This window comes from Diadema setosum, chromosome 19, assembly GCF_964275005.1.
Source record: "Diadema setosum chromosome 19, eeDiaSeto1, whole genome shotgun sequence".
Lineage (NCBI taxonomy): Eukaryota > Metazoa > Echinodermata > Echinoidea > Diadematoida > Diadematidae > Diadema > Diadema setosum.
Genome location: NC_092703.1, coordinates 16,210,316 through 16,221,933, shown reverse-complemented (window position 1 = coordinate 16,221,933; position 11,618 = coordinate 16,210,316). Strand labels below are relative to the sequence as shown.

The following is an 11,618-nucleotide window of genomic DNA, read 5'->3' as shown; positions in this document are numbered from 1 at the left end:
GATAAAAATCCTCACTCACAATAAACATGGTGTTAGTAGGAAGGGCTCCAAATAACTTGTGTGTGGAGCGAAAGGTTGATACTTGTCCTGTACAATTCTTGCTACAACAGTAATATCACAAATTGAAACGATATGGTTAGCATATAATAGTACACCGTTTCACATATCATCGCCTCTGCAAGTGAATGAGACATTTCAACAGGAGCGACGTTTCACTATTACATTCAGGACTGATCACATTTAATGAGAGTCTCGATATGCATCGAATGCATGACAACCTGAACTTGAAACAGACTGGCAGAAAGAGTTTCGTCCTCTGCAAGCTTAGTTTCGAAGTAAATGCATTTGTATTTCCAGCGCGCGCTGCTGCTGCACGTCCGCAGCGTCCATTTGGAGATAATCGAATTCAGGGCCGGGATCTTCGAAATCGTGAGCGTGAGTCGGCCAGGCGGCGTGGCGAGCCTCGTCCATCTCGGTGGCCACCTGGTTTCCTTCGTCCAAGCGATGCTGCTCTCCGCCGATGCTTGCCCCACATTCGGGACACCTAGTGCGCTGTGTGGCACCGCCGCACTCTCCGATGGCGTAGACATGACCCTTGGGACACTTGTACCAGTGACCTTTGCTGAGCCCGACGGCCTTGATGATCTCCACCCTCTCACTGTTGCTGATGCCAAGAACGGCACTCCCGGTTGATTTCTTGATGCGCTCGAGCAAATCTTCGGCAATCTCTGCATCTTCTTCCGTGAACGGCGTCGCCTTGGCAACGATTGCCTGAAACATTCCTACGATTCTTTTTGGCTCGAGATTGCGTTCCAGCCAGGGGACGTTGGAGCCCAGAGTCTGGCAAGCTTCAATTTGCAGCTCCAGACGAGTCATCTCCTGTTGTATATCATGCATCTGCTGTTCAGTGAATCGGTCCAAGTCGCCGCCACAGACGCCTCCCTTCAGAACGAACAATTCCTGAACTACGCGGGTGCGCTCTCTCTTCAGAAACTCATGACTGCAGCGCAGCTGAGACGCCGACGTATACAGCTTATGAAGGGCCAAAAGGAAGTTGCATCGATTCCTCCTGGCGACGGCTCGGCCCAACTGTGTCTGTAGCAGATCGCCTTCGAGCAAACCATCGATATCACGTTCGGTGAGGATGGATTTTCCCAAGACTAATTGGCGGCGGAGATCCAGTGCTTTCTCTCTCAGCTTCCGGAGCGCGCCGTCAATCTCCATCTGGTTGCCTCGCATCTTAGCCTTCACCCTTTCGATATCTGCCAGCGCCCTCTTTATCTGGTTGCTGTATCTCACGTTGTTCCGGATCGGTGCCTTGCAGCGGGGACACTCCTTCAACTATAAATTTGAGAAGAGGATGAAGATATAAAATCCAAACGTCTGTTCATGTTGTGAGTAAATGCTGCTTACGCATAGGCCTATACATATTACGGTTCTGCAAAACTCTGCAGATACCAGGGGAAAATACTTATGGACAACGCACAACATATAATTTGAATGCAAAATCCTATCTCGGTTTAAACATTTGAAAAATACACGCTTAAGCATGCTTGATATAGTTCAGAATTTCAATCTCAATCTCAATAGCGTATATTAAAATAAAATACACAATTGCTCAGTTGAGTAGATCAAAATATGTCTTAGGCACAACGCAATATCGTTTTCAAACAAGCATTGGTATGGTGTCGGTGGCAACTATTTGTGCAAATTAGTTGAAGTTATGTCTTCGCATGACAAGTTCATTGTTATTGTACGTAGGAATATTACGGAAACGTTGTCGTTTGTTTGTTTGTTTGTTTGTCTGTTTTTGTGGATCTAATCACCTACTGAGAGATTTCAAGTCCCTCTCTCATAATAGAATGTTAAAATTTTCAAATTCATAGCATGTTACTTGTACTTACATATATTCATATTTGCTGGAAATAAGTGTCACTGAACTTGAGCCTGAACCTGAACCTGAATGTCATTTCTTCTAAACTATCAAACTGTATAGAACAATGGTTTCAATTGCAACTGAAACAAAGCAAAATAAAGCGGTGGAAACGAGTTATCTATTGAGAAGCGAAGCTAGTAAAACGCATAGATCACTCAAAAGAACAATAATACAGCACTGACATATATATATATATATATATATATATATATATAATTATAATTAATAATTATGTGTACCGTTAAAGCATTTAAAATTTATTGATGTATAAGAAACTTATGAAAATATAAAAAAAAAATCGCAGGTTTAGAATGACCTGAAAGTTAATGTTACGGCATGGACACTCTTCATTAAAGGTGTGTGTACCAAGAAAATATAGTGGTAAATCAACAATACTTGTATACACTCACAGGTTGTCCCGCAAAACAAAATAGAAAAGAAAATGCACGCATGAAGAAAAGACGAAATCATAATGTAACAAGTTCATCAACAGAATAACATCACAGCACAACAAGGATCTAGGAGAAAGGAGGAGGAGGAGGAGCAGAGAAGAAAAGAAGAGAGGTTGGTGAGCACGCCACTCCATCGCCAGGGCAGGTGAAAGTACAATTAAAGGTTATTACACAAACAATTTAAGAATTATAATAAACGTGGAAACAGTGGGTTTTTCCCATTTCAATCTAAATGTAAGAAACTTAGGGTATTCTTTTAAGCTATGATCTTAGCTCATGTAAAGTCCGGGTCTATTTTTTTTTTTTTTTTTTTTGTATGTACAGTTCTCATTAAGTGGAGATGGACTTCACTGGATCATCTTGTGGGAACGCTGTGCAATGTGACTATTTCGATGAATTAATCATGAAATATTTAGGTAAATGATTACACTTATAATAAAACATGAACTGACCAAGTTTGATTGAATACAAATCTTTTGTTTTCAAAATTCTGTATTTAGAAAACAAAACATCACTATGTGCTCGGGTATGGAGGTTAAGAATAATTCTGAATGCTATATATCTTTAAAAAGAGAATAAGTTTTTCAACCAATGTCTGATATGTATTACCCCAAGCAATGCTAATAACGATAATATACCAATAACTAAACGCCGTATTCTCTATTCTGCTCCGTATATCTATGTTATTTGAAACAAAATAGGGTATAGGTCCAAAGAGCAACCTTGCTCGTACTACTCGTTCCACTCTCTACCATCGAGGTAGAGATCAGTGCTCGTACTCCACATGTTCTGTCTGTAACGTGCGTCACTTTGAGAGGGAGCGTTTCAGCGCTTGAACTTTTTTGTTTGTTTGTTTGCTTGTTTTTGTCAGTGTTTCATCTTTATTAAGCTGGGATTGTGATTGTGTTACGGTATATGTACTAACCTGAACTGACGCAGACTCAGAACCAGCCGTTTGCATCCACGCATCCAGGGCGTTGACCTCAAACAGGTGTCCACAGTCTTCCAGCTGGACAAACCTATGAGTGTGAGTTGTATGAATGTGAATGTGTGTGAAGGAATGCATTTCCTCCAGTTCAATAAATCAATCAGATTGGCTTTGAGTATAATCATTCATAAAACTGGTGAACTGAATACCGTAAGTGTTTGTAGTATACAAAATTCCTACTGCAATTTGTTGCAATAAGACATTGCTCTTTGGATAATGACCGTTTAACCTTCACTCGATTGAATCAGACATTTGTCGCTGCAAAGGGAGAGAAGGTCATTATACATGCCAGGAAAATTCACGTGATCAAAAGCGATAATTAAATTGTTTTTAAAAGAGTAAAGGATATATAAAGGAGAATAAAAAAAGTAAATTATGTACAGACTGCAGAGCATTGGACTCACCTTGCATCGTCATCATCTTCACTGCCAAAGAAGATTTCAGTCACCTCTTCCTCGTCACAGACACGACACTTGCTGGGGCACTTCTCACCACACAGGCCAATGCAGGGATGTCCACAGGGCAGAAGTTTCCTGCACGGCTCGTTACACGGTTTACGATCACAGGGCTGCCCGCACAACTTAGGACACGAAATGTGAGCGCAGCGCCACAGACAGGTTTCTCGGCAAGGCACACACCTGGCGCCACAAGGGTACATGCAGTGGCTATGCTGGCATTTGTTTTCGCAGGGCTTCGAACATGGCGGACACTCCGGCGAGCACCTCTCTCCGCAGGCATGCCCGCAAACAAGAATTCGACCACAGGTTTGCTCGCACGGAATATGGAGCCTGCCGCGACGGCATCGGCCACAGGTTCCGGAGCATTTGTGACCACAAGTCAACACTGCGCCACACGGCCAAGGGCATACGCTGGGTCCATCACAGCACCTAACTTCTACAGTGTGATTGCACGGCCAGTTAGATTTCGTTGTTTTCGCCAAACACACATCAGTGCAGGGCTGGCCACATGTGCCGGAACACCGGTGACCACAAGCAAGCAGCCGTTCACACCGATCCTGACAAATAACATTTCCTACTGGCAAATGACACTTAACAAGTTGTAAATGTCCGCATAGGAGCTCTTTTTCTACTAGCTCTTGACAAATTGTTTGGCACCTATCGCCACATCTCTCTTTGCACCTGTGACCATTAATGCATATCACCTTGTCACATTGTTGCTTGCAGACATTCCGGGCATCATTACGGTGATCATGACATAGTTCTCTGCACGTGTGTCCACACGTCAGGCGCGATTTACAAGGGAGTGTGCAGCCTGTCTTTTGATACTGAGTGAAGTTTTCGAGATTTGATGCAATCACTGACGTTGTTTTGGGATGCCGAGGGCATACGATTCTAAGGCCACTGTGAACAAGGTCAAGTCGGCGTGCCTCCGAGATGACGCGATCCCACACCACACTTTCTTTACTCAAGTGATCAAAGTTACCGATGACGAACAGTGCTCTGCGAGCTGCTGTCAAAACTGTCATGAGGCGTTCATCGCTGCTTAAACGACCTTGCATGCTCTTTCTCTCGCAAGCATTCGAAAGGAAGAGGATAACGTCGTTCTCTCCTCGAAAGTTGTCAACTGTTTCCAACTGGCTACCCAACTTTCCTCTGAACAGGTTGAACTGCGCAGGAAACGTTGTGAGAATCGAGATTTGTCGCTCCTGGAAACCACTTCCTAACAGATAATTGAATAGACCCCAGAGGAAAGACGCTTCGTGGTTGGCAGGATTTGAACCGTTGTTATGCGAGATGAAGTTCACGCACTCCGTAACGCCAGGAACCGGCAGGTACTTCGTAACTGAGGCAGCGTGTTTGAGATCATCACACGCTTTCAATTTCCTGCTGAGCTTAGAAACTGACGGACTCATGCGGTGTTGCATCGCTAGCGTGTTTACTGGGTATCCACTGTCCATGAGATGCTGAAGGAGTGATGTTTCGCAACCATTTCCCTCTGCAAGCTTCTTCGCGTGGGTGTACTGGTTAATCCTCGGGTACTTATCACCGATTAAGACGAGTTGCTGGGATTGAGGAGGGATGATGGTTGCTGTGACAGCCTGTAGCATCTCTCCAGCCTCCTCTATGATCACGATCCTTGGAGAGAGTTGCATAAGAACGCGATGTATTTTGACTGCTGCGGAGCAAGTCGTAGCTACCACGGACGCCGTTTGCAATACTCTCAGATCTACGTCATCATGTGCTTTCTGTGACTTACGTCGAATGCTCTCCATCTGCCCATAGATATGTCCAATTCTTTCTCTGATTTTTGCCTGTGCTGTAGCAACCCAGGTGTGGTACAGGGCCCAGCGATCACGTACCACAAGGTTCCACAACGATCTGTGTCCTCCTGGTGTTTTGGCGGAAAGTTTGCCCTCTCGGTGGTGTTTTGCAATGTGTTTGGCAATAGGTGACGAAGGATTTTCCCTGTCTGGGTTGAAATCAAGCGACATCATCTGTTCTATCCAAAAATCTCCGGGAAGTCGTCCTTGGGGAGGAGGTGCCCTACTCTGTAGCCAGCGAAGATCCTGGTCTGGAATTTGGTCAAAAAGGAGCCACTTAAGTATTTCCCCACGCTCAGCATGCGGGAAACACCGGCGCTGTTCTTCTGTCATGACAGCCTGCAGTGTGTTTACAGACAGTATAGCTGTGTCAAGTAAGCGGGAATTCCCGCGCAGAGCATCTAGGCGCTTACCTAGTTCACCGAGCTCAACCTTGTATTGGCTGTCACAGGCTGAAATTTCGGACTTGTGATTCTCCCGCTGTTTTTCCAGACCAAGCTTTGCTAGGTCGGCATCGGTAGTGTGCTCCCCACAACGGATGATGCCTGTTGTTTGAAAGCGTAAAATTCCTTGTATGAATTCATCAAGAGTCGCTCGGGAATAACATATGAAGAGTTTCAGGTCACGCTGGCGAGTGTCAGAGTCAGGTGCGTAGTGTGACTGGCGCTCTTTAAGAACCATCATGTGGACGATCTTATTGCAAACGTACGTTTTGCCTGTGCCGGGATGCCCAGTGATGACGGTGACCTCCTTGGTAAGCGCTGATTGAATAGCTCTCATTTGGTACTCGTCAGGTTCACACTGCTCCAACCTCGGCCAGTCCTCCAGTTTCACCACACGTCTTGTTGACTTTACACCCTGTGCACACGAATCAGCCTTGAGTAGGGGTCCAGGATCGAACCTTGCTTCCAGGTTTCCCTGCAGGAACTTGTGATGCTTCTTTTGAATTGCGGCAGCGGAGACAGAAATCATGTAGTCTTGGAATGCCATGCAAGATTGGAGTCCACGAATTTGCTCCAATGCCTCATAGATTGAGTGATACTCTGCAGCATAGATTTTGGCATCCAGCATGGTTAAATCTCTCGTTGTCAAAATTTTGACAGCGTCACCTTCGCGAAGAAGTCGTAGTTCAAAGAAGCCTTTTTGGACCCATGATTCGTCTCGTTTTGCCACAGAAGCAAAAATCATGTCATGAAAATCATTGGAAGTGAGACACAAAAGAGTTCCAAAGGTAAAAAATCCTGAAAGATCGTCTGGCCTTGATCCAAACTTTACCCTGATTGTCACACCGCGTGCCGTATGGGTGGTGATGATTTTGTAGACGTTCACATGGGAAAATATGGAACATTCCCTCATAGCACGGCTAACTCCAATGTTCCTCTTGAGTTGGTGGTACTCAGATATCTGATAGCGCAGTGGCTCTACGACCTCCTGCCTAATTAGCTGCTGCTGAATCTGTATGAAATCCAACACATGATGGTTTCCTTGGACTGCTACAGATACCAATGGATCGCAGTCGACTACTTCTCCTGATCTTGGGAAACATTGGAGGCTGCACCTGTTACTGGATACTGATTTAGTGAGCTGAGGGGCCAGATGGCTTTCTAGAGAATCCAGTTGACGACGGAGGTCATTGATATTTGGCTTGCGCGCTGCAATATCCTGCAACACCTTCGCAATTGACAACACAGTGCGTCTTGTGCTTGGATCGTACCTAAGAAATGACCTCATGAGGAATGCGATCAAGATGACGGTATTACACTCTGTCAAAATGTCTCGGCTTCTCAGGCTCATTATGTACTGAAGGACATGGACTTCAAGGAACTTGCATTTCGCCACGAACGTGAAAACATGCGCAGTGTCTTCCCCGTCCGAGGTACATGCCATCGCCAAAACTTTAATGAGACTCCCAAATGCATCTTTCGGAATGTCATCTTTGTCAAGAAGTTGTTTCAGCGGAATTTTCCTGGCGCGCAACTCGACAGGAAGCTTTTCTCGTGCACCAAGGAGCTGACGCAATTCCTGTTCAGTGAGAGGATTGTGTGTGATGTTTTCTTCAGACGATGGTATCGTCTTCTTCGATGATGCATCTCTGGCATCAGGAGTTTTCAAGTACTGAGAGTGCCTTGACGAAGCCATCTGTGGCCTTGTGCTTATTTCCTTGACAAACAAGCCGCTTTTTGAGGTCTCAGACCATAATCTTAACTTAGTTCATAAGGCATTAGGGGACTGAGTTCGATTGTGGTCAACTGAGTTCTTGAATCGTGCAACATCATGATGAGGTGTTCTGACGGACACATCAAATTATCACAGAAGAAACTTCAAGCCAGACCTCTGCGGATTTACAAAAACAAAGCAGAAGTTGGGTGCATGAGGGGACATGATATCTAACGTGATACTAAATCTAAAGTTTAAGAACAATTACATGATTATAACATGCATGTTAGATAGCATGTTTGGACCCCACGACAGTGATCGATTAATAAGTGAAATATGATAACAAATCTTCATTGATTTTTTGACAGTAGTTCTCTGTATTGAATGTATTTAGTATTTCAAGAGTTGCAATGTTGAAACAATATTGTAACTTATGCTAGAAATTGTCAATGCTTTATTGTTAACAAAACTTCAAAGGGACTATGCAGTGCAAGTGCACGTGCACTTGTGATCATTCATAATGGTAATGGTAAAGGTAATAGGACTGATTTATTGAAAATTCATTTGCAGCCAGATTGCTGAATCGCAGAATTGTTTACATTTCCATTGGGTAATAACTAACGTTAACATATAATCATACTTCCATTAAAATATAAAAATATACAATAATTTATATGTACATATATAACATATATAATGGAATGACACAATCGAACATAATTTCCAAACGACTTAGTCTAACTTGTACATACACATTAAAACAACTGATATACATACAAGTTATAAGCATATTTCACAATATACATGAACATAATTATATATGGCATACAAAAATATATCAAATATACGCAAGTCATTATACTTTCCCAGTGAAACTTTGAAATCATGTCTAAGCTGATTACGAAAAAAAAAGGGAGGACTCAGGCAGTGACGACAAGGGAGATATAATGGAGACGAAAGATAGAAAGAGATCGAAGAGAATGCTGGAAATGGCATAAATAGATGTGTAAAAAAGAAATATAACGATTATTTCCTTACTATCTCATTTTTTTCTACTTAATTCTAACACATCTTTTCATTTCATTTTAGAATGTAACATTATCATCTTAGTTTGCCATGATCAGGATGATATTCTGGTTATCATCTATGTAGCCAATAGAATATCTAAATAGTATGTGCTACAAATATATCTTTTAATATTTTTCGATTAATTTTTCTTCAGACCACATATATACGCCCACAAAATGCTTCCTAACCAAGATTCTGCCAGTGACACCATCTGTCGATAATTGCTAGAGTACTAAAATGATGAAGAATATACCCTCTTATCACCTAGACCATGTGTTATGGGACTACTCAATACTAAGCATAACTTGCATTTTCCCCGCAGTGTCTTTAACGGTTAATCATGATTATATGAGTAACGCAGAAACATGCAATCTTGGTGCATTCCCATTTGATTTGTTTATCATTTTAGTACTTCAGCAATGATTGACAGATGATGGCACTGTATGGTAGAATGTTCCCTTTGAATGCGTTTATTTTTTTTTTTTTTGGGCGTGTCCAAATAATCTGAAGAAAAATAGAAGCAAAATATTGTAGAATACAATGTGTATATAATATGGTACATAACAGATGTTCTTTTGGCTACACACGTGGTAATCAGGGTTTTGTGGTCAAAATGATAAATTCAAATTTATCATGAGGGACTATGCAAGTCAAAATGCATAAATTTGCATTGCATAGTCCCTCATAGTCCCTCATTACAAATATCTTCTGCTTATACATTGTATATAATTTCTCTGTTTATTTGATGGAACTGAAAAATAAATTTGAATCTTTCTATCTTGGTTGGTTTGGGTTTGGTTTATTTCTGCATTTTCTTTCTCTAAATACAATAACAAATGAAAGCAAAGTGATACAGAATATTCCAACAAAAAAAAAAGAAAAAGAAAAAAGAGCATAATATTTTATGAATCAATTTAAGAAATGTCAATTTCACAACAACATCTATCTGTAATAACATGAATCAAAGCAACATGAAGGCATACTGTATTTATGTATGAACAAAGGAGAAATCAATACAGGGGACCGTCATCATAAGCAGAGCTTGACGTGGATTTACACAATACTCTTACTCTTAACACTGTATACCAAACACATTTGGCTAAAGAAAAAAAAAAACAGCGGAAAAGAAAAACAGTGATTACACAGGATATCATTATACATGTACCTGCATGTACAGAGGGCTTCTAAACAACATGCGATTGAATCACTCCAAGTAATGTGATCTGCGTGTGCGAACAAAGATCGTATACGATCTTGTGACCAGATGACACTCCACATTTCTGACATCAAGAACATGTACAGCAGAGGTGATGAAAATACGAGTGATTCTTGAAATCATCGCAACAAACACACGCTAACGCTTTAGAAGAGCTGTAATCTTGAGATTTTGCCCAATGTGGGACAAGGTCAAAGGTCGTAGGATGGGATTCCCCAACACAGAGAGTGCGCGACAGAGTTATAATGCGATGAGCATGGAGCATCGTTTATGCTATAGCTCCATGCTAATAACTATGAAGTTGGATTGTATTATGCTTGCCCAATTTTGTAATGTGTTTATGTTTACAGCCGAAAGGTGAAAAGCGTTGCAGAGTTTACACATTGAACTAGTCTAGTGCAGTGAGTTTGCATCAGTAACACCCTGAAGCAAATTAGACGATGCAACAACGAATAGATCTGAGAGTACAAAGAGTGCAAATACAAAATCGTGAATATACCTTCATAGCGCGTTGCCATATCACACTACTTGGATCCGGAAGTGCAAAATGTGTCTAGACGCCATTCCACATCCGACATGCAATCAAGAACAGATCGAGTAGCTGATCAATATGCGAGTTATTCGTGAAATCGTTCAAACCAACACAGACTACTGCACGCTTCAGAAGTGCTATGATCTCGAGATGTTGCCGAATTCGAGCAAGGATCTTAGGTTGGGATTCCCATATACAGATACTGCACGATATGATACAGCTTCTACTATGGACGGACTTACATTGGTTCGGAGCAACATTAATCCTGAAGTCAACAAGTAATGTTATCTTGACATTGTGCCAAGTTCGGACAAAGGATCGCAGGCTGGGAATTCCCAAACACAGAGAATGCGCAGTATATACACCAGGGGCCACAGAACTGGGGGGGGGGGGATGCTGCAGCCCACTCACACTTTTTTTGGCTCTTTAACAAAAATATTAATACATTCACAAATAGACAAAGCAATTAAAACAAACGTACAGTCGGGGGGTGTTATCCTTGCCCCCCCCCCCCTCCTCCTCTACACACACACACACACACAACACACGCACGCACAAACTCTAAAAACGGTCCCATACGGATCTCAGCCGGGGAGTGACGATCTTATAAAATAAGTATTAATGTTGGTTGAATCAGACTACGTTACATTCATTATATTTGGGTTGTATCAAAGTGCCGCCACATCATGCTTAAAAGTGGAGTAAAATTAAGTTTAAAATTATAGAGGTTTTATCAAATTTGGACCCAGATTATTTGAAAGTTTCACACGTTTTCATGAAACTAAGATGTTAGAAACAAACACGTTCAAAATACATAAAAATAATGATAGATTGATATCTTTGCCTCACAACATTCTCACATAATTGTGTACATTCAAGATCATTACTAGATTCATCATGCCTTTTTCTATTCTTGTTTGTTTCTCAATATTTGAAATATTTACTAAAAGTCATGGGCAAATATTAGCGGAAGTTTGAGGTTTGGTCT

General features: G+C 41.9%; 1 protein-coding gene across 1 annotated transcript; it reads right to left on the bottom strand.

Moving 5' to 3' along the window:
• Positions 1 to 324: 324 nt before the first annotated feature.
• On the bottom strand, positions 325 to 7,796 carry LOC140242884 (NFX1-type zinc finger-containing protein 1-like). Its single transcript, XM_072322631.1, has 3 exons — positions 3,781 to 7,796; positions 3,314 to 3,407; positions 325 to 1,341 (listed from the first exon to the last, which is right to left on the bottom strand). The coding sequence occupies exons 1-3, from the start codon at positions 7,794 to 7,796 to the stop codon at positions 325 to 327; spliced, it is 5,127 nt and encodes a 1,708-aa protein (XP_072178732.1).
• Positions 7,797 to 11,618: the final 3,822 nt, after the last annotated feature.